At 35.5% G+C, this 24,996-nt stretch overlaps 1 protein-coding gene across 1 annotated transcript; it reads left to right on the top strand.

Annotated features, from left to right (window-relative positions):
• Positions 1-16,433: 16,433 nt before the first annotated feature.
• LOC149266674 (uncharacterized) lies at positions 16,434-17,583 on the top strand. The gene is made up of 3 exons (XM_089397189.1): positions 16,434-16,509; positions 16,691-16,879; positions 16,982-17,583. The coding sequence occupies exons 2-3, from the start codon at positions 16,708-16,710 to the stop codon at positions 17,509-17,511; spliced, it is 702 nt and encodes a 233-aa protein (XP_089253315.1). The 5' UTR covers positions 16,434-16,509; positions 16,691-16,707; the 3' UTR covers positions 17,512-17,583.
• The last annotated feature ends 7,413 nt before the right edge of the window (positions 17,584-24,996 follow it).

The raw sequence follows: 24,996 nt of genomic DNA, 5'->3' as shown, positions 1-24,996 counted from the left end.
CCAAGTACATGAGTGAATACGCAAGCTTCTTGTAAACAATATATTCCACCACTTCCCTGAAGTAGCATCCTCCTTCCTTCAATTACCTACCAGGGAGTCTCCCTGGTTTTGCTCCTTTCCATGAGGAATCTCTTGAGTATCTTGTTGGCATACTTTCCATGAGACACAAAAAATTCCCCATCTCCCTACCATACCTCCATGCCAAGAAAGTAATGAATGAGACCCATGTCCTTCATCTCAAACTCTCTTGCAAGGTCCTCCTTACAAGATTTGATCAGTTTATCATCACTTGTCAGTATGAGGTTATCAACATAAAGTACAATGATCAATAGTTTACCTTCCACCACTATGTGGTACAGGTTCACATCCGCTTCACTCATAATGAAGCCCAACCCGTTGAAGTAGATATCTATCCCGGTGTAACAAGCACGGGGTGCTTGCTTCATCCCATACAACACTCTCTTGAGTCGGCAGACATGCAACTCACGATCAAAGGTTTTAAAACATTCAGGTTGCTCTATGTACACCTCTTCCTCAATCGTTCCATTAAGAAAGGTTGTCTTTACATCTATCCGATGTATCTTCCAACCCATCTGTCCTTATAGTGCCAATATAGATTTTATTGACGAGTACCTTACAATAGAAGCAAAGTTCTCATCATATTCAATCCCCTCTACCTCTCAAAATCCATAGGCCATAAATATAGCCTTATGATTCTCCACACTACCATCTGCAACATGTTTTACCTTGTAAAGCCAACAGGAGCACACCACTAACGTTTCCTACGGCCTTGAGACCACATCCCAAACATTGTTATGAAATATGGAGTCATACTCCTCCACCATGGTCTCAACCCAAACCAGCTGTTGCACTACCTCCTTAAAGGAAGATGGCTTTGTCACAACACATTTGCCCATAAGATCCATGTATCTAGTGTACCTCTTAGGTGACCCCTTCTGCCTATGCTGGGAAGTGGGTGCTCCCACATTCTCCCGTGCATCATCCAACAATCTCTTAGCCTCTCTGGTGCACTTTCTTCCCTCTTTGGAAGACTCTACCTGAGTGGATGTCTCCACTTTCGGATCCTTTACATGTGGCTGCTCCACATCAATTTGAGGCTCGTCAACCTTAGGAGCTAAAAGCTCCTCATCCACATGTAGCTCAATCTCCCTCTCAAGGGAAAGTCGCATGGCCTTCTCTTCATCGAATCTAACATTCCTTTGAACCACTGTCATCTTCCTGGTCGGCAAGTAGACTTGATAGTTGTGAGGTGTATCAGTGTACCCGAAAAATATACCCAACTATTTATTGTAGGCTCAATATTCTTCCGTGCATCTTTCGTCACATTGCAATATACATATGACCCAAAAATATCGAAGTGACCAACATTTGGCCTCTTACCAGAGTACGCCTCCTCTAGTGTCTTGATCTCAAGTATCTGATGTGGGCTACGGTTCTCAACATACACTGCTATGTTGTGTGCCTCAGCCTACAAGTGTAGTGGTAGGCCCTAATCACGTAACATCGCCCTCGCTACCCCTACTATGCTTGTTTTCTTCCTCTCGGCCACCCCATTCTGCTAAGGATTATGGGGTGTCGCAAACTCTCGTTTAATCCCTTCCACTACACACAAGTTCTTAAAATTGTTTGAGACATACTCACCTTCGTTATCACTCCGTAGAGCTTTAACCTTCTTTCCCAACTCTTTCTCCACCAATTCTTTAAGCTCACAAAACTTTGTGAAGGTTTGATCCTTTTTTTGCATGAAAAATATCTTGCATTTACGAGAAAGTCATCAAAAAATATAACATAATACCTGTGTTTGGTCATGGATGCTGTCGAGAATGGTCCACACGCATCTGAATGGGCTCGCTCTAGAATAAATTCTGCACGCTTTTCTCTGACGTGAAAGGAAGACTTCACGTATTTTCCCAAATTACACCCCTTGCATGTATCAACTTGATCAAGCATACCTTTGGGAAGACCGATAGAGATCTGGTGCAATATCTTCAAATCCCCATGATGCAAGTGGCCCAATCGCATGTGCCACAACTCGCCAATGTCTCGGATCTACACCCTTTCGTATTTTGAGCTCAAACTAGCACACTCCTCTACCTCTAGCTTATAGATATTCTTCACGTGAATCCCTATCTTATTTACTTGACCCGTGGTTATGTTTCGAAGGAACGCCTTTCCTTTTGAGAATATAATATCATAGGCTTTATCTTCAAGCATGACAATGGATACCAAGTTCTTCTTCATCCTGGGCACATACATAACATTATTCAAGGTGGGTGGAGTCCCATGCTCACTCTGAAAAGTAATCATGCCCAATCCAGCAACATTATACTTCCCATCGCAACCCATCTCGATATGCATCTAGAGATCTTTCTCCTCCAGGTCACTAAATAGCTCGTTGTTGCCAGTCATGTGAAATGAAGCTCCACTATCCAAGTACCATACACTTCCCATCATTGATGACACCATGCATGCAATGAGGTAAAAGTCCAATTCGAATTGAGAGGCCGAATCCACACCTGCCATTCCTCTTGAGGACTTCTTCTTGGAATTATTGAGTGGACAATTTTTAGAAAAGTGGCCTAGCTCATGACAATGAAAGCACTTAACTTTCATCATGTATTTCTTCTTACCTCCATGATAAGAATATGATTCGGAATGGGAAGATTTCCCTTTCTCCTTCTTCGCCTTAATTGCTAAGGCACGGTTCTCTTCATCATCAATCTTTGATGAAGATCCATCCCTAATGTTCCTCATGATCTCCTCCTGCATCAAATCTGACCACAATCGTTCCCAATTTGGCAGCTTCTCCTGACCATTGACAGAGTCCTGATAGCTATTCCAACTCTTTGGGAGTCCTAGAAGAGAAACACTCACCATATCACCCTTGGCAACATTAATTCCAACACTTCCAAGTTCATCATGACACTGAGTGAACTTGGTCAAGTATTTTGGAATTGTCTCGCATTTCTCCATTTTGATTTTTTGAAGTTTTTCATTCAATGCCAATTTCCTTTAGTCACTGCTACCCTGATACAAGTTCGTCAATGGTTTCCACATAGCATATGGTGTTTCCTTACCATGGAGACTCAAGACAATGTGGTCTCGAACTCCCTCAATGATTATCTGCCTCGCCTTCGGCACACACTTCTTCCATTTGGCCAAATTCTATGCATCCAATGACGTTGGCTTAGGAATTTCTTGATCAACAAATTCCTTCGAGCCATTATCCTCTAGCACAACCTCTATTTTGACCCTCCAAGCTATAAAATTTGTGCTGCCTTCCAAGGCATACTTGAGCTGCAAACCATAGAATGCCATCTGTCAATCCTGAAGTATGTATTGCAAATTCAAATTTCACCTCTAACCTAGAACTCAAAACTTCGAAATATCCTTGAGTATACTATTCTCAGCTCTGATACCATGTAGAAAATGATGTAGATTCACAAGCTCATACAATGTACTAAAGCACAGGAGAAGAATCTACTTCTACCTTCAACCAGTGGAAGCCAATAGATTAATGAAGACAATAAGAAAAAGAAGAAGATAAATCAATGGCACATAACACAAGATGTATCTATGGAAAACCACTGCTCAAAACCCCACTATCTCTATTGCATATATCATAATGCAAAGTTTTTTCTCACTAGAAACATTTTGCATAAGTAGGCCAAATTCTATGCATACAATGATGCTGGCTTAGGAATTTCTTGATCAACAAATTCCTTCGAGCCATTATCCTCTAGCACAACCTCTATTTTGACCCTCCAAGCTATAAAATTTGCGCTGCCTTCCAAGGCATACTCGAGCTGCAAACCATAGAATGCCATCTATCAATCCTGAAGTATGTATTGCAAATTCAAATTTCACCTCTAACCCAGAACTCAAAACTTCGAAATATCCTTGAGTATACTATTCTCAGCTCTGATACCATGTAGAAAATGATGTAGATTCACAAGCTCATACAATGTACTAAAGCACAGGAGAAGAATCTACTACTTTCAACCAGTGGAAGCCAATAGATTAATGAAGACGGTAAGAAAATGAAGAAGATAAATCAATGACACATAACACAAGATGTATCCATGGAAAGCAACTGCTCAAAACCCCGCTATCTCTATTGCATATATCATAATGCAAAGTTTTTTCTCACTAGAAAAATTCTGCATAAGTATGCCCAAACCTCTTAGCTCACAAGCTAGCTCAAGCCAAATCCTTGACCTATTTAGTAGCTCTCCAAGCCCCTAATTTATTGCGTAATTCCTAGGATGAATAACCCATATTTAAAGGGAATTCATGCTTCCAAATCCGCGCAATCCAAACATAGGTTTTTCTTTGATTGCCTGCATGATATTTACAACTTGGTAAATCATACAAATGATGATACATTGTCCCTGCACTCTAGTATCAACTAGGTATTTCTCAGAATCGACATGGATGAGCCTCTGATGAGGGAATATTTAGTTAACTAGAGTGACACATGTGGATGCACTAGTGCACCAATTGACTTTTAACTCTCTATTAGTTCCACAAACAATTTGAAACTAATTTAAATGAACATAAAGCAGTAAACTGAGTGATATAATTACAACTCACAATTAAACTCATATTGGACCCCTAAAACTTAGAGAGAACATATATATGACTTCAGAAAGACTTCCAACTCGAAATTTCTAACCTAATTAAGTTAATTAAACTTAATTAACTATTTACAAGTTGTTATCAGAATACAATTCAATTTTAATTCTCAGTTGAATTCAAGGACAAATTAAACTGGAATTTCTTGTTTGTGTTTCTCAACAATCAACAACCTCTATTGATCCCTTCAATAGGTATTTTATACCTTCCTTCCATGATAATTCTTTCCTTTTGCGGCATCCCGCTTTTTTGGTCTTTAATGCCCACTTGCCTAGGGTCTTCCTTGAAAGCACTCCTTTCTCTTTTGTGATGCTTTTAGGCTTATCCAGGCTTAGGATCTTTCCCCAACTAAGCAATTTAGTGGATTTTCTCTCCTATCCATTAAAACTTATCTAAAATCTTTGTCATCAAACAATTATCCCAATCTTATTTGCCAATGAGATTTGTTTCTTTCTTTGGCAAGAATCTCATATTCAGGTGTTTCTTTTTCCCAAGTACTTAAATTCCATTTATTTATTTATTAATAAAAATATTTATTTACATAAATATTTCAATGTACTTCATGACTTTTTCGCCATTCTTACTAACATAATTCAGTCTAAATAAAAACAACATTACAGCAGCGGAGGGATATCACAGATAATGTTGTCTTAAATTGATATGATTTTTACGTCAATTGTTCACTGTCTTAAATGGGTTTTGTCTTAATTGAAATTGTCTTAAGTGGTCATTGTCTTAAATATTGAGTTTTTTCTTAAAATATTTTTGTCTCAAACTATTTTTGTCTTAAATATAAAGTTGTGTCTTAAAATATTTTTGCCTCAAACTGTTTTTGTCTTAAAAATAAAGTTTTGTCTTAAAATGTTGTTGTCTCAAACTGTTTTTGTCCTAAATTATATTTTTAAGACAATTTAGTTGATATTAAAGTTTAATGGAAAATAACTAAAATAAAAAGTGACTTTTTAAGACAAAAAATTTATTGTCTTAAAAGTGCCCTTCATGTAGTAGTGTGACAAATAATATATTTTATATGATTATGATGGTGTTATTAAATGTAATCATTTATTAGAAAATTTAATGAACATGAGAATCACTTTCATTGACCTCTAAACCTATAGAAACTGAAGAAATAACATGAAATACATCAATTCGATCAAGGTTGGCTATTTGAATAAAAGAGAATCTAATAAACTTGTCCTTGCACTATATAATATCTCCATCAACTACACATGGAATCAATCTTTTGGAATCTATCTCCATAATATCTCATCATTCATTTTCATCTTCAAAAGTAGAAGAGTTTTCCCACCTCCCACTAGATTGTATAAGTTACCCTCTGATAGCAAATCGCATTGATAAAGGCTACACTCTCTTATTGTTCCATTCAAAGTTGTCATATGAGCTAGATTGCAATCATTGATTGTGCACTATTATTAAAAACAATTCTCCATTTCACATTTATCATACAATATATAAGATAGTAAAGGGAAATTATTCTTCAACCTAGGAATAAACAAAATATTACTGAGCTCAAAAATATCACTTGAAGGCATCGAAAAAAAGGAAATAAATAGTCATATATAGTTTCATAAGATAGGAAATCATGGCTGCTACTAAAACTTGTTTAATAAAGACCTATGATACATCAGATGTGTGGAATTTTCATTTATAAAATATGACCCAATACTACACTCAATGATATAGAGAAGATGCCAAAGTTTCCATCTTTGAAAATATACAATGTACAATATCAAGAAGAAAATAACCCTTGTGAGCAGCAAGTTTCTTCTCCCAAGTAACCTACGTTATCATAGCGAACAAATTCAAACGATGTCAAGCACCATTCCAGGTTAATTCTTAGTTGAAATATGGATTCCCTGTTACCTCTATACAAATTTCCTGTTACGTCTAGAGTGATATTAGCCATAAGAGTAACCTCTTACACCATGATTGGATTGCATAGTATAATACAATACCTAAATTTCACCTTTAAGTTCTAGGATCTTAGTCATATGGATTTTTTTTTTATTATAGTGGAATCGACAACAGGGCAATCTCGTGACTCGCATTACACGGGGTCGATTCTGACCCCTACCTCTATAACCACTCGGAGCTGCGCCCGCCCCTCTATACAGCTCTAGGATAAGTCCGGGGGATTTTAACTCTTGACCTTTAGTACGGAGCCCACCTTTCTAACGAATTTCACCGCATTGTGATTACCAGCTCGCCTACCCCCTGGGGGCTAGTCATATGGATTTTCATCCTGAAGGATTTTATAAAATATAAACAAGAAAATAGAAGCAATGGATAATATTTGAATCCTTAACAAGTTTGTTGACAAGCTTTATGTGTTTCAATAAGTTTCAACCTCGACATCTTACAAGGGATATAATAGAACTGAAAAAACTTGTTAGTTGTAAAGACAATAGTAACAAAAATTAGAAAGATTTTTAGTATGGGAAATTACAAACAATAAAAAATGTACATGGGTGAAAATAAAATTTGTAATTACACAATTATTAAAGGGTTAGAAATTTCAGTAATATTTATAATTAGCTCAACCCGATTAGTAAATATGGTTGATAGAGGTGATTGTTTGTTATTTTCATATGTTGACTATGATAGATTATGATTAACTATAGCTGACCATGGTTTTTCATGTTTGATCATGGTAGACCATGGTTGACCATGGTTGACCATAGTTTTCTGTCATAGATTATGGTGGACCATATTCATAATGGATGGTCGTAGTTGACCATTTTCGACCATAGTGAGCATAATTGAGTATGTTTTACCATTCTAACCATTGTGTTGACCATGGTTTCCATGTTGAGCACAGTTGACCTTCTTTTTTTAAGTTTGAGTATGGTAAACCAAAAATGGCCATGGTTGGTTATGGTTGATTATCATTGATCATTATTGATTATGGCTGATGAAGGCTAACTAAACTTGACCATTATTGATTATGGATTATGATAGGTAACTAAAGATGACCATGCTGACGAATAACCAACTAAGAAATTTAACCAAATACACAAAGCATATGTGTCTATTTAGACTTCAAATAAAGGAAGGTCAATATTAACATGTACCTTGAGAGGTGTAACACCTCTAAGATGATTTCTTGTTGAAGGTTTCTCTACCACTATTGGTAGCCCTCTGAACTTATTCATTATCTCTTTATGTCACGCAAAGGGCTTTCGTGAGTAGCAACTTGATAGAATCTATTAAACCACTAATTATTTTTTCTTACATCATCAAATGCCACTTTGCATGAGGAGAGTAATATTCCCCAAGTTTAATTAACTAAAGAACCCAATTTGTATACCCTACCTTGTTTGTGACATGGGCAAAGAAATGAGAAACAAAAGGTTGCTATAATAATACTAATCTAAATTGTTTAGAGAATGAACTAAAGAAATAAATATAAATAGAAAAGTTATAGATATTGTATAAAGCAAAATAATACATTGAAACCCAAATTTTATTTAAAAATAAAACAATTACAAGGAAATATATCCCAGCTAGAATGAGCATAACTTATCTAATGAAATGTGATCCTATATTATATTAACAAGAAAAAATTACAAAATTAAAACATTTTTCTAACATAAAATATGATTTCCTATATTATAAAATCATAAAAATCCAAAACCCTAACCTTATTAATTGATATAAAAAAAAAGTGCACCTAAAAGACTCATTAATTTGTCAACTTCATTTAGCCACAACTTTTACATACACATTCTTTTTACAATGCTTATTAAAGTGTTACAAAACATAATCCACACTTTAGGATTTTGCTAAGCCGTAGTATCAAAAATTTCAAAATTAACACACAAAAAAACATAAAAGATACTGAACATTTTTCAATTTAATAATATGAATATATAAAAACAATTTAACAATTTACTATATATAAAATTATTTTAAACTAGTAAAATAAATAAATAGTCATCTAAATCTTCAAATTCAATAAATTCCATATACATCTTTATATTTATAAATATTTATTTTTATTTTAAATATTTATTTTTATTTTAAAAATTAAATATATATTTAGAAACATTATTCTTACATTAAACTATTTAATAAAATATTAATTAGGATGACCATAATAATAATTTATGAACATTTTCCACATAACTATGTAACAAGGGGAATGATCTCGTATATTTAGAAACATTATTCTTACATTAAACTATTTAATAAAATATTAATTATAATGACCATAATAATAATTTATGAACATTTTTTCCCGGATGCGGGTGCCTCGAAGGTTGACGGCATGGTGCCACATGACAAGCACTCGATGCCACGTGAAGAGGACGGGGGTATTAAATACTCAAGCCGGCGGATTTCTGGTTCAAGCGAGCCGCCCCAGAGCATCCTTAATGGAGCAGCTGAGGACGATGGCAGGCCTGCGTAAGGCATTCAATGTGGTTATCTTATCAAGAAATGGGCAAGAGAATAAATATGAATGCTGGCCGGCAAAGGAATTGCATTGTGGTTCAGGGAATGTTTATTGTTCATGTTTCATTAGAGTGGCGAAGTGCAGGGGTGAAAACAGGTCCCCCCCTGAGCACCTTTGCCTGTGTCTACGCTCTCCGGAGCTCTGTCTGGCTGTATCGAGGAAGTGGCAAGAGACGGAGGGTGTTCGCCTACTGTTTAGGGGAGCCGGAGTCACGATGGTTCGGGAAAGAATGCCGTGCAGGAGGGGAAGTGGGAATGGCCAATTCCCCCGCCCACCCACAGCAAACTTACACCATCACTGCTGTTGTGTTTATTGCCATCGCCGGGGGGGTGCCAACCCAATTCCTGCAAGGCAAATTCTGGAAGTTGGTAATTCTGTTGAGATGGCACCCAGTCTTCCAGCTTTTGGTTCGGTTGTGTTTTCACTGGGCAGCTCTGAGGGCTCTGCAGGGGTCAACGCACACATCTCTGTGCTTTTCACCAAATCTCCTGAGGTGGATGATGATGGGTCTTCGCTGGTTCTTATGGGGGAAGTCGCAGGGCAAGAGAAGGGGAAACTCCCCCTGGGGGAGTCGTCAACGATGGGAGCCCCCTCTGAGAAGGGTAAAGGAAAAGCTGTGTTGGGGGAGTCATCCACTGCTGTGGGCACTTCTGGAGGTGCATATCTGCCGCCTCACCCCCAATCTCCATATCACATTCTGTCATCCCCTTCGCAAAGCACACCAGCCACGGGAGATAGCGAGGCTGAAGGAGACGGAGGTAGCAGAAGTATGGAGGAAGAGACCGAGGATTAAATCACACCATCGCTCTCCTGTTCTTGTCTTCTTTGCTCAGGTCGAGTCCTTTCATGCTGGGTTCGGGTGTCAGGTTAATTTTCAATCTCATGTTTCTGTTATGTTAATCTTGTGTCTAGGAGCCAAGTCCTGCGGGCGGTTTCCACTAACGCAGCAGGCGCGTGGTAATGTTTCGAGTCTTTGTCAATTTCTGTCACAGTGTGTCTCGAGCTATAAATATGGTGTTAGATGCCCCTGGGCAGGCCATCAAAGTGTTTTTAGAATAGCTCTCAGGGTCAAGTATTTTGTTTCTTTTGTTAACATTGCCCTGCGCGGCAATTCCATGAAACGGTCAATGTCACCCATGGTTACGCCTGTGGCCATGGGCAGCCAACATATCAAGATGTAAATTATTTTGCTGTACATATTAATATATAAGTAGCTAGTTTTACCGATAAAAAAAAAAATTATGAACATTTTTCACATAACTATGTAACAAGGGGAATGATCTCGTAACTATGTAACGAGGAGAATGATCTCGTTCATCGAAATATTGATAAACGTGAGATTATTTTATTTACATGTCATTAAGTTTTTAATCGCTAATTGAAATATGTAAAAAAAAATATTTAACAAGGTATAAAAGAAAAAAAGTAAAGTTAAAATTTAAAGTAAGTAGCTATTAAAATTAAATTTAGAAAGTAATCGCAGAAAATAATAAAATAAAATAATAATAATAATAATAAAATTATTAGAAAACAATAAATCAATTAGTTTAAGTAATAAGAAAATTAAAGACTAAAAATATTCTAAATCATGAATGAGAAAAAACCTTATAATTATAATTATGTAAATAATAAAAACTAACAAATATAAAATAAATAAATTAAAGATAAAGTAAATAATTAAATATTAAAACTAAATAATTAAGTAATATAATTACATAAATAATAAATCAATAATTATATAACACAAATTAGAGGTCAAAGATACAGGCAAAAAATTAAAATAGTAATAATAAAAGAAAGATTTTATTCTAAATAAAATAAAATTATAAGGAATTATAAGGTAAATAAAATATAGAATAAATAAAAATTATATACATAGGGATCAATAATCATACTAATTTAGAATCGAATTAGAAATTAAATACATATATAATTATCCAAAAATTCTTCATAGTTTTTTATTTTATTTTATTGGAATAAATTTCTTATATTATTATTATTATTTATTTTTAATTAATTATTTATATTTTGGTTTTTAATCTATTTATTTTATATTTTTGACTTTTATCGTTTATAATTATAAGCTTTTATTTATTTTATATTTTATATTTTTATCATTTATAATTATAAGCTTTTATTTATTCTAAATCATCATAATGATAAACCACAAAAGCATGCACAATTTATTAGTCCCTGCCTGGGACTAATAGCGATCGATCGATCGTTGAATTACCATTATCGGATACTTTGAATGGTTTTTTTTCGGTGTTTTCGCATTTTAACCTAAGTTTGATGCTCCCAATTTTATTTAACAAAATTTTACCCAAAGTTTTTGGTTCCGCAAACAATTGAGGTCTTATTGCAGCCTTCACGTTGCCCGATGCAAAAATATTGAGGCAATCTTATGTTATCCAAAGTACGTTGTGGTAGGTTGTGGAAGCAAAGGTTCCACGTTAAGCCAGCACCTAATTTGCATGTTGGCCACCTGTCAGAGCCCGTGTTTACCACCCAAGCTTACCCAGCGTATGGAACTCTGTCAAAGCTTATATCACAAGCAGAGAAAACCCTGCGAGGAGCCTTTCACCTCTGTGTACTCGTCTCTCGTGAGTTCTTTTAATCTACACCGAGGCACCCGCACCACAAAAAACAAGGTTCTATAGTTCATGTTTCAAGTGTTTTGGCATCACAATGGTTTCTTTTATGTTTTATGTAATATGACCGCATCGTGCACAGTTATTAATATTGAGGCTTACAATGAGAACACCAGCCCAGAGGGCCAAATTGGATAGCTCAGGTCAGGTAAATTGGATAGCTCAGGTCAGGTAATTCTGTTTTCTGTAACAAGGGTTAATATTGCGTATGTTTGTTTGGGAATTAATCCCTCTTTCTGGTCACAGAGTGATAATTTAATGATTTTTTCTTTGTAATGGCTCTTGATGTAGGTAAAGTTGTAACAAGGGTTAATATTGCGTATGTTTGTTTGGGAATTAATCCCTCTTTCTGGTCACAGAGTGATAATTTAATGACTTTTTCTTTGTAATGGCTCTTGATGTAGGTAAAGTTTATCCAAGGTTCGATACGTACCAAGCGGTCTCTGGCTATCCGATTTTGCAAGCTAAGGATTTTGGGGCTGCCTACTGTTTTACAATTTCATGTTGTTCCTAATTTTCCTATCTTCCTACTGCGAATTCCACGACAATAATTTGACTTCGCTTGATTTCAATAACCTTTAAAGGTATAATCTGACCTTACGGTTGTCTCTTATAACCTGTGATTCACTTTATGACTATTATGTTTTCGATTGACCACTAACTCTGAGCTATGCAGTGATGTTCAACATTGGTTAGTGTTCTTTGGGAAGGAATAACTTCTACAAAATCTGTCATCGAGGGTTTTTTTTCTATCTCATGACTTTTATTCGTCGAATTCCAGATTCTCAATAGACTATTTTTTTTTCTTTTTGAGGGTTTTGTAACCATGACCAAAACCCAGTTCATGGGTTGTCGAATTGTTAGGGTTTCATACTATTAAAAGTTTGTTTCTTTCTGTTTTTTCCCATTGTTCTGTCGAAAATAATTTTAAATAAAGTGTTGTTATATAACTTTTAACTTTGATCCTGTGGCCATTAAAGCGAAGGGTTTCGTTTAACAGTATATGTGATTTTGTTCATACTGTGTAACATGACTTTGTATATTGTTTATTAATTGTGAACATACATTGAATTCTTGTTTTATTTTTGAAGAAAAAGAGTTATTTCTGCTACAGATTCTCATGACATTCTACAGTTTTTACCGCGACTGATATTTTAATTTGATTGAATAGAGTATTGTTTAACCCTCAACTATATTATATGTTTGCGTGCTGCAATATTGAAGTGAGAATTTTGTTCTTTCCCCATTAACAACTTACTATATATGTTATCTTGTTTCCTACATATCATTCCTAACGTGTCCTTTACGTACTAAAGTAAGCTAATCGACTCTGGCCAAGATTTGTTTATAAAGGGAGAAATTGCTTTTATCCATCCGCGGATCATGGTATCGAATCGTAACTTTTTAGTTACTGGACCTGATTCTTACAGTAATATCAGACATAACTGCTCTTTAATAAGATATTACAAAGAATATGCGCTGAAATTTATAACCGGTCTTTAGTAAGATATCACAAAGAATATGAATTGAAATTTATTTGCGTGATCAGTAAGCCTTGTCATGATTAAGTCAAAATTACTGATTTCACTAAGCGCCAGAGGCTAAACATAGGGATTAAAAGATTTGGTAGCTTTGTTGACTGAAATTAGCGGAGATGAGCACGTATAGGTTTCCTAACTTACCATTTCCGTATTAAATAACGCTAGTTGACATTGACATATACAAGACATTGACACATACTTGTATAGGAAAATTTATCTGATAGAAAATTTATATGATATAATGACAAAAATCTACAATTTTTAAAAAAAAATTCATAAATTTTGTTTGGAAAATCCTCACATTCGAAAATCCGCAATCTCTGAACAATTTTCAGATATTAAGTAGTAAAAATCCACAATCTCAGAGCCACAATGTCCGGAAAAAAGGAGAAAAGAAAATTATTATACCTGGTCTTTCTCGAGATGTTTCTTGAGGGGCAGAAGCTATCCGACCTGTTCTTTATGGGGAAGACTCGGTCCGAGGTCAAAATATTCTTCAACTTTACCATCGTACTTCTCTTCACTTGCTGAACTGTCTCAACAACGTTTCATCACTGCGATCATCTTCCGACAGACCGGTCTCCCACTTCCTCCACTATTTTTTTAATCGGACAAACTCTGCACAATCAAAACCCTAATCGAGGATAAAGATGCAGCCTCCACGGGGTGATCACCATTTTTTTTTGGGGGAATAGAGCAGTAGCAATATTTTCATGTTGTAACTCTGCTGATAGAACGGCCAAATCAGGGATTATCTCATACCGTAGGTGCTCTTCCCTGCCTCTTTTATTTTTGGCTGAAATAAAACAGAGCTCAGTGCATGCACAAAATTGGGTCAACGTGGCTTTTCCCCTAGAAGTGGATTAAACTAATCTCACATCAGCCGAATGATTTTGTTTCACAACAAAAACGAAGATTCTCGGCACTCCCTTCCAAGTGGACTCATATTCCACTTATGAATTTTCTTGGCTTCCCTTGCAAGTGTAATCCATGTGTAATCCATGAAGACTCGTGGGTTTTGTTCGCTTTTGTGTAATGCTATGGTTAATGCACTAAATTGAATGGCATTATTGTTTTCTCGGCTAAATATTTTTTACGGCCACACAACATAATTTAATATAAATTTTGATCCAAGGAAAAAGCGGTCCCACAAAAAGCTTTAAATTAATTTAAATGTGTGGAGTTAATAAACCCATATTTAGCGAACTTTACATTTTTTTAGTGTAACAATTTAAATTTAATCTTGAACAAATAAATTTAAACTTGGAAAAATTTGTGCATCGTGACATAAATGTTTTCTCTGCTAAATAACAACATAATTTACTGAATTAAACTTGGTAAAAATTTGTAAATCGTGACATAAATGTTTTCTGTGCTAAATAACGACATAATTTACTAAAAATTTTAATTTGGATTTCAGCAAGGAAAAATGCAGCGCCACAAAAAGATTTAGATTAATTTAAATGTGGTCCTCTTAGTGCAACAATTTAAATTTAATCTTGAACAACTAAATTTAAACTTGGTAAAATTTTGTGAATCGTGACATAAATGTTTTCTCTGCTAAATAACAACATAATTTACTAAATTAAACTTGGTAAAAATTTGTGAATGGTGACATAAATGTTTTCTCTGCTAAATAACAACATAATTTACTAAAAAAATTAATCTGGATTTCAGCAAGGAAAAATGCGGCCCCACAAAAAAATTTAGATTAATTTAAATGTGTGGAGTTGGTGACAGTTGGAAATTGAGCTTATTTAAAGCCCTTCCCAAAAGCAAACAAGCACTGCAGCGATTTCATCTCAGCTTCTTTAACATTGTGGTTTTGGCTTGGCTTGGCTTGTTTGACGTTCTTCATTAGTAATGTAACGCAGAGAGGAGTTGAGGAATCAACCTACGAATGCTCCTCTCTAAACGAATTTGAAATTAAAACTCACTATGATACAACACCCACATGAATTGATGTCAGCGAGCTTTTTGGCAAAAGCACCAGAAATGATGCACAAATGCAAAAAAAAAACATTCTCTTAAGGCACGGACTACCGTCTGCATGCAGCACTTGTTCAATTATGTAATAGATTCAAAATACTTCTTTTTAAATATTGCTACTCACAAAAATCTTTATTCATATATAATTCACTTAAATATATATATATATATATATATATATATATATATATTAAATTTAATAATTTATATTAGATATAATATTCTTAAATGGAAAGGAAATTAAATTATATTCATTTTCCCAAACAAAGGTTTTTTCAAATTCGTGTTTTGCCACATCGAATCTAGTTGGAAAAAGGCAGAGAGAAAAGCAATCTATATACCGTTTCTTATAAAGGATCAACGTATCACTTTACCTTTGGACAAATAGAAAAGTAAACCAACCATACTCCCAAGGAATCAAATTAAAACCCCAAACACCATTTACCCATTGACAAAATATAGAATAACATTTACATCATTTACCCATTGACAAAATATAGAAGAGCATTTACACACCATTTACCCATTGACAAAATATAGAATAGCATTTACATAAGTTAGATGGGAAGACGTAAGATGAATACGTGTTCTATAATGATTGTGTAACCAGAAAGATTCAAAGGGAAAATGTTGTTGACTACGCCCTAAGCTACTCGGGTAGCCATTTGCAATAGAGAGCAATCACCATTTCTTGGCAACGCATGGGTGGTCGCCATTTGTTGACATTTTCCTTGTAATATTATAAGATAGATAGCACACTAAACTATTCTGGCGAAACATATAAAGGAACCTCCCTAAACTATTCCGGTAAATGAATGACCACAGGAAGACGTATTCAAACCAAAATGCTTACACGTGTTTTTGGTGGACTCCTTTCGCGGTTAAACTTGGTTGGGTGGGAAGATAATTGGAGCTTTCCTCGTGGGAATCATAAGCCAGGAACCTCATGGGTATGTTCCAGAGATTTTGTGGGAGGGCTGTGCGATATCCATTATATTAAAATGCCAACTTTTGACCATTGATATGGTTGCCTTTGGAAGGAAGACTTTAAGCCGGCTACCAAACGCGTCGGGAGTGCTATATATCCAATCTTCCCATTCAATAAGTTGATGAAGCGTTTAGTTCATCGAAAGAGCTATCTGGGAACCAGCAGCGGCTGCACCATCAAAATCGCTTCGACAATTCTTTGCAATATATCGTATGGTCTTTGATCTTTCTTCAATGATATTGCCATGGTCTCTTGTTTACATATGCCCATCTGTATTGTTGCATAACCTGTTACTTTTGATGGTAGAACGCAGTGACCTTCTGATGTATCTTCTTAGAAATTCTCGTGTATGGCTTTTTAATTTGTTTGTTCGCATTGCGGATATTGGCAGTAATTTTAGCGGGAGATATGGAGCAGCAGAGACTGTGGATTGTAGTTGTGATGGCAATGGCGATGATGGTTTTGCCATTTAATTGTTTGGCTACTGACTACACCGTCGGCGACAGTGCACAGTGGAATCTCGGCGTCAACTATAAGACCTGGGCTTCTGGCAAAACATTTGTTGTAGGCGACAAACTCGGTATGTAAAATCACAAATTATAGCAAGACCCAAAATAAATATTTGATGATACTGTTGCAACTGAAGATATATATTAACGAGTGATGGTTGAATATATTGCAGTGTTCAAATACACGCCCGGCACGCACACTGTGCTGGTGGTGAACAAGGCGGGGTACGATTCCTGCACCACTAGTAATCCGTTGGCAACACACACCAGTGGAAACGATAGCATTACATTGGACAGCACGGGTGCCAAGTATTACATCTGCGGAATCACAGGTCACTGCTCTGCCGGCATGAAGGTCACTATCACCGTTGGTGCCGCCTCCGCTTCAAAGAACGGAACAGCGCCATCCCCCTCGCCCGCCCGTTCTCCATCATCATCCGCCCCTCCCACTACAACAACTGTTCAATCGCCGTCCCCATCATCAGCCGCTCCCACCGCACCAACTGTTGGATCGCCTTCCCCGTCATCAACCGCTCCCACAACGCCAACTGTTGGAACGCCTTCCCCATCATCCTCAGCTACGCCGACTGCAGTGCAAATACCATCGTCGTCGACAAACGGGACGAGCACAGCCTCCCCTTCATACCGCATGGGTGCTGTCCTCCTTGGAGGATCTCTTTTATTCGCCATGGCCTCGCTGTAGGCATACACAGATACCTTCTCACTTCAATATTGAGCGAGTGCCATCGTCACGATTCGTTAGTGCTTTCAGATTGTTTTCTTCTCATCACTTATTTTTTGGATCACCACTGATCATTGGATGTATTGGATTCATGTCCCTTACGCTAATAAGTAAACCAATATCATGTTAGTGTTTCTTCCCATTTGTAGGAATATTAGTTATTTGTAACCTGTTATCATTCATAACGCAAAATCTGCATGTAAACTATCATCAAATTTTAACCACTTAGTATCGTTGTTAATTCGAATATACAGTTGTTTTTATCTACCCAGTGCCAATTATTTACTGCAGCAGAGTACTGCGCTCTCTCTATTCTCTTGGACTCCAACGTAAATGTAAGAACTAATTTAGTATCAACCAATTAGAGATAGATATTCTCAATGTCCAAATTCAATGTTCAAACACCTTTAATTAATAATGTTGTGTAGAATTTATAGACTTCATAAACAATTTATTTTAATTGGTTATGATGGTGTTACTGTATGGAATGATATAACAGAAAACTTAATGAACATAAGTATCCCTTTCATTTAGCTCAAAACCTATAACAACCTAAGAAGTAACATGAAATATGTCAATGGTTACTATTTAAGTCCAAGAGAATTTAATAAACTTGTCCTTGCACACTATAATATTTCCATCAGGTACACCTAGAATCAATCACTAAAATCAAAATAGTTTTGGAGATCATCTCCATGATGTCTCATCATTCATTTTCATCTTCGAAGTTACAAGACTTTTCCAACCTCCCACTAGAATGTATACGTGCCTTTTAATAGCAAATCACATTGATAAAGGCAACCCCTATCCTGTTGTTCAAGTCAACATTGTCATACAAGTTAGATTAGAATCATTGATAGTGCACTATTATTCTACAATCAATCATTGAGGGTTGAAGATTATTGTTTAACCTAGGAATCAACAAATTATTAGTCGGTTCAAAAATACCACGGCAAATAAAAATCAATGGAAATAAATAGTTTCATAGAATAGGCCACATCATCACCAGATGGACACTCATGCCTTGCTCCTAAAACTGGTTCAATAAAGTCATAGGATATCTTAGATATGTGGAATCTTCATTTTTCAAATATGATCCAATACTAGACCCATTGATATAAGAGAGGAGACCACAGTTTCCATCTTTGAAAATATAAAATGTACAATATAAAGAAGAAAATAACCCTCGTGAGCATCACGTTTCTTCTCTCGATAAACTAAGGTATCATAGCGAACGAATTCAAACGATATCAAACACCGTTCCAATGTAATTCTTACTTGAAATATAAATTTCATGTTACATCTCGAGTGATATTAGCCATAAGAGAAACGTTGAGCTAATACCATGAGTTCATTGTATAACACAATACATAAATTTCACCTTTAAGTTGTAAGATTTTAAGTTTAAGGATCTTAACCATATGAATTTTCATCTCTCAAGGTTCTATAAAATATAAATAAGAAAATAGAAAGATATAATAGAATTAAAAATACTTGTTAGTTGAAAAGACAATAATAATATAAATTAGCTAGAGATTTATTAGTGGAAATTACAAACAATGGAGAATGTAGATGGATCAAAATAAAATTTGTAATTATACAAGTATTAGAGAGTTAGAAATTTCGGTAATATGTATAACTAGCACAACCATATTACTATATATGGTTGATAAATATAGATTTATGTCATTTTTATACGCTAATTAGCATATCAAAGGTGAAAGTAAAGTATAATGGCAATGTCAAAGTCCTATGCACTATGGCCACGACATTGTTGACTACCATCTTCACGAGGAGTTACTCTAAATGATGGATAAGTTATGTGTTCCTAAAGGTGAGTGAGTATGGTTGATTAGAAGTCTCACACCTCCAAAGTTGTAGGGCACTTTAGTGTAGGGAAGATACAAAGGTATGTGTATTGGCTCAAGATGTAAGAAGATGCAGCTAAGTTTATAAGACGATGCATGTTTTGATGTACCAACAAGCCTAAGAACAAGAAATATGGTTTATATCATCCCTTACCTATATTCACTCATCTTTTGAAAAACATCTCATCTTTTGAAAAACATTTCCCTGTAATTTATGGGAGAGTTTCCAACAACAAGGAAGGGATATGACTAGCTATTTGTGGTAGTTGATAGGTTCAATAAAATGTGTGTTTGGTGCCTTGTGAAAATACCATTAGTGGGCAAGAAGAGGTAAATTTTTTCTTTGGATAGATCTTCGTGCATTTTGAGATACCAAGAAGAATTGTTGTAGACATGGACACAAGATTTCTCAATGTATTTTAGACTACCTTGTGGGAAAAATGGACACTAAGTTGAAAGGTCTGGGTAGACAAAAGTAGTGATGTAATGACTCAGAATTAAACATAAAGAGTTTACATCAATCTATGTTATAAAAATATCAACACATAAATAGTCATCTAACTAGCACATAATTTAAGAGATAATTAAATGAAAAGACTTACTTGTAAGTGATAATATTTCTTATTGGATAATTTAGAATGGTTGTACTATCCCATTTCGACTGACCGCAACAATGTTTTTAGGATGACTCTCCACAAAATATTTTTGTAGTTGGTCATCCTCAAACCCTTAATCAACTACTACTCCCAATGAATCCTTTGTCTCTCAGCATTCTGTTCTAAAAAGAATGAATGCTTCTCCTCTCTACTTTCATATATTAAGTAGAACCAATTGTTCCAAAACCCAAAAAAAATTGAAAAATGATTGTTGAATTGAGACTTCTGTGATCCATAACAGTTATAAGAAGAACTTCGGCATAAATCAAATATAGAAAGACCTTTGTCGACGCGTTTCGAACCAACAAGTGTGGTTCATCGTCAGGACAAGTTGAAGAAACAGATCCAGCTTAGCATGTTAAATAGTATGAGCAGAGACTCCAACGGCTAAATCGAACAACGGCTACTTTTGACCTTAGGACCCAGGTCAAATTATTATTCATTAATTTAATATTATTATTATGTTTAATATTAATACAAAAAAATATTTTTACTGGTTAGTTTTTAAAAAAAATTAATTAATAATTTTATATATCTATATATATATATATATATATATATATATATATATATATATATATATATAAAAGTTATAAAATTAGGTTAAAAAATAAAAAAAAATAAAAATAATAAATAAATAAATAAAATACTTTTAGAGGTTAGTTTAAGAAGATAATTTACTTATTTATTTAAATTATTATATAATAATATGTTGTTAAGGAAGAGAATAATTTCAAGTAATATATATATATATATATAAAGTTAGGGTTAAATAATTTAAATGGTTAGTTAGAAAGGTAATTTATTTAAGTAATTAAATTATTTATTACTATATATTAATAATATAGTCTTAATATAGGTAATTTTTTTTAATTAAATTATTTATTAAGTATAATTAATATTATATTGGTAATATAGTCTTGATATTAATATATTAATAATATTAATAGTCAAATTATTATTTATTAGTTTAATATTATTATTATTATTCTTATTTATGGAAATAAGTTAAATTAGGTAGAAATATATAGGTAAATAAAATAATTTTAGTGGTTAGTTTTAAAAACTTTAATTTAGTTTATTTATTTAAATTATTTACTAATATATATATATATATATATTAAAGAAATAATATTAGGTTATTAAGATAAAAGTTAGGTGGGAATTAGTTAAATTGAGGACCTAACTTTTTTACAAACAAGGTAAATGAAAGAGGTTAGTTAAATCAAATAAATAATAATAATATATCTTCGTTAATAGGAAAAAAAAAATTAAAAAATAAATAAATAAATAAATAAAATAAAATAAATAAAAATAAATAAATAATAATAATAATAATAATAAGTAAAAGAAATTATTATTTATGATAATAAATACCAATATCAATCAGGGAAAACGGAGCGACACAAAATACACAGGAGAAGGATTGAAAAGAGTCCAGAGCAAGAAGGATGAACCATAGGAGGTAGGAAGGCTCCAGGGGAACGACGAAAGCGAAAAAGATGAAAGAGGGGGGGGGAGACTAAGATGAAAGGGCAGGGATCCAACATCTACTGATCTTCCAGCCGTCATCTCTATTGAGATTGTTAGGCCTTCTTTCGATCTCAATAGCTTCCCTGAGTTTATGATGATGGAACATGGCAACTTTGGCAACAACCTTAGCATCCTCAATACTAACGTGATGCTTGGTCTTATCCACATGCTCTGCTAGTGCTGAAGACTTGGTTCGCCCATGTCTTAGGTCAGCTGCATGTTCGCTAATCCTCTGATGGATGGAGCGCCCTGTTTCCCCAATGTAGGGGGTCCCACACGAACAAGGGATCAAGTAGACACCCTTCATGTCCTTGGGGTTAACAGGGTCTTTAACCGATCAGAGGGAATTGTGAATAGTTTTGAGGGGTCTAAATGAAGAGGGAATATCATACCTCTTAAGGATCCGGGCAATCTTGTCCGTGGTTCCTTGGACATATGGAAGGTGGACACCTAGTCGGCGCTCTTTAGGCTCCTTCTTAATAACTGCATTTCTAGATGCTTTAAGGAAAGCCTTCTGACCTAGCCGCCTACTATATCCATTTTCCAAAAAGACATCAAGGAGATGGGATTTCTCCTTATCAAAGCTCTCATTATCAGAAATCTTAAGGGCACGAGTAGTGAGGGTGTTAAGGACACCCATCTTCTGAGCAGGGAAATGATGGGAATCAACATGAAGATACTGTTCAGTATGTGTTTTCTTCCAGAACACAGAGTGGGAGAGATAGCCGTCCTTATTCCTATAAATAAGAATATCTAGGAAAGGGAGGCAACCATTGACCTCTTTCTCCATGGTGAACTTAATGGCAGTGGACTGACTGTTGAGGTGATTGAAGAAGTGATCCAACTCCTCTTGGCCATGGTACCAGATGACGTTAGTGTCATCCACATACCTTTTCCAAAGCTTCGGAAGGAGACAAGCCGAGGCTAAAGCTTTGGCTTCGAAATCTTCCATAAAAAGATTCGCAACAATTGGGGAAAGGGGGGAGCCCATGGCAACACCACAAGTCTGTTCAAAGAATTCACCCTTGAAACAGAAGAAAGTGGAAGTGAGACAGATCTCAACCAGATGCGCGGTATCGGGATCTGTTAGGCGATAGATCACTTCCAAGGCCTCCTTTATAGGGATGCAAGTATAAAGAGAGACCACATCAAAGCTGACAAGAATGTCCTCGGGGTCCAGCCTAATATCCTTAAGCTCCTTAATGAAGGAAGTAGAGTCTTTAACGAAGGACTCATTGCAGCCGACAAGGGGTTTAAGTTTGAGAGCAAGGAACTTAGCAAGAAGGTAGGTTGGGCCACCAATGGTGTTGACGATAGGCCTCAGAGGGGCCCCTTCCTTGTGTATCTTAGGTAACCCATAGATCCTAGGAGCAATGGGACTGCTCTCAATGAGTTTGTGGCAAAGGGAACTCACCGAGCTACTAGACTTGATGGCGAGAGCCACTGTCCTAGAAATCTTCTTCAGAGGGTTCTTGGGCAGTTTTTTATAACTGCCACTATTGTGAAGATGATCTAACATCTTCTTACGGTAATCATCCTTGTTAAGGATAACCGTAGCCCCTCCTTTATCAGCCTTTAGAACGACAATATCTTCGTTCTGATTTAAGGATTTCAGGGCAGAGAATTCCTCATTGCTGAGGTTCTTCCGAGGGGGCTTAGCCTTTCTAAGGACGACAGCACAATCCTGCCTAATAGTGTCCTTGATATTATCCGGAAGATCCCTAATCCCGTATTCTACGTCGCAAATAATGTCATCCACCGGGATGCTTCTAGGGGCAAGGGCAAAATTTAAACCCTTGCTTAAAAGGCTAAAAACAGAAGGGGAGAAAGAAAAACTAGAAAGGTTAACAACCTTATTATTCCGAGAAGAAGGGGGAGGAATAACCGAGACCTTATCCTTGATATTGTTAAGAAAATCTTTATCATCATGGAATAAAATATTATTATTAGAATCACTAAAACTGTTATCCGAACCAATATTATTCATACTACTAATAGAACAAATATTATTCATACTATTATTATTCTCATGTATAACATTACAACTATTATAATTCCTACTATTATTATTCTTATTGTTATTATCCTTATATGAATAATTAATAATATTTTTATTGGTATTATCCTTATATGAATAATTAATAATATTCTTATTGATATTATCCTTATATGAATAATTAATAACATTTTTATTGTTATTAACCTTATATGAATAATTAATAACATTTTTATTGTTATTGTTAATAAGATCCACCTTAATATCCTCATGAATGATATTACAATTACCATTAATAATGTTATTATATTCATTAATGTTATGATTCAATACCTCATTATTATCATTATATAAATGTTTCATATTATTGTTAACGCTATAATTATATGGGTCATTATTCTTAACCCCTATACTAATGTTAATATTCCTATCATCCATGCTCATAGAATAATTCATATTTACGCTACCACGATTCGATAAACCGTTATTATTCATACTACCATATCTATTTATGCTACCACTATTCGATAATTCGTTATTATTCATACTACCATATCTATTTATGCTACCACTATTCGATAAATCGTTATTATTCATACTACCATATCTATTTACGCTACCATTGTTCGATAAATCGTTATTATTCATACTACCAAATCTGTTATCGTTAGTATCAAATAGGTTATAACTATTATCCGTAGGAATATTACAGTCACTGGAAGGATTAACCCTTCCGATCGACTGCTTCTTGCATGCGGAAAAATGCGCACGACCAGGCAAGATCGAAGGTGAACCATCATTACGGTTGGCAACGCCGCAGCACCAGTCAATGGAGCTCTTGTTGACAGACGGCCACTTGCAGGCGTCACTGCACTTGTTACCCGAGCAATGAGGTGGATCATACTCACTCGAAGGCGAGACAGAACCATCCCTCTGGTCAGCCACGCCACCATTCTGGGTAATCGAGCAATGAGGCAGATCCAATGAAGGCACAACCGACAAATCACTTCGGTCAGCAGCGATAATCCTCCGAGCAATCGGAGAGCAGCGGGCTAAGCTCAACAAACCCTGATTTTGAGAGGGAAAACCTTCTCGGTCTGCAGCACCACCCTTGCGTTCATGAAGAACTGGAGAACCTGAGGGAGCCATGCACACAGGAACCAAAGTGCCAACCAACTCGCTTGCCGCCATGGAAACCTGAACCGTCGAACGAACAGTCTCAGACGAGCCAGATTTCTGGATGACAGGTTGATCCAGAGAAACAGGTGGATAAGCCACACGAGAAACGCAAGAAGGATCCGCTTCGCAAACTGAAGAAGGGGCAGGCCCAACACTGCCAACCGAAGGAGAGCGATACGAAACGGAATGAGCAGGCTGCCTAGGAAGAGGCGAA

The sequence above is a fragment of the Pinus tabuliformis genome, chromosome 6 (assembly GCF_031772625.1).
Source record: "Pinus tabuliformis cultivar Carrire ecotype Pingquan chromosome 6, CPIR1, whole genome shotgun sequence".
Lineage (NCBI taxonomy): Eukaryota > Viridiplantae > Streptophyta > Pinopsida > Pinales > Pinaceae > Pinus > Pinus tabuliformis.
Note: the sequence above shows the minus strand (reverse complement) of the source record. Positions and strands in the feature narration are given on the sequence as shown.

What these genes read in the sequence shown, in the direction of transcription:
- LOC149266674 (XM_089397189.1), top strand. Translation starts at nt 16,708, where the DNA reads ATGGAGCAGCAGAGACTGTGGATTGTAGTTGTGATGGCAATGGCGATG. An exon ending in TGTTGTAGGCGACAAACTCG is followed by an intron (nt 16,880 to 16,981) that starts GTATGTAAAATC and finishes AATATATTGCAG; the next exon opens with TGTTCAAATACACGCCCGGC.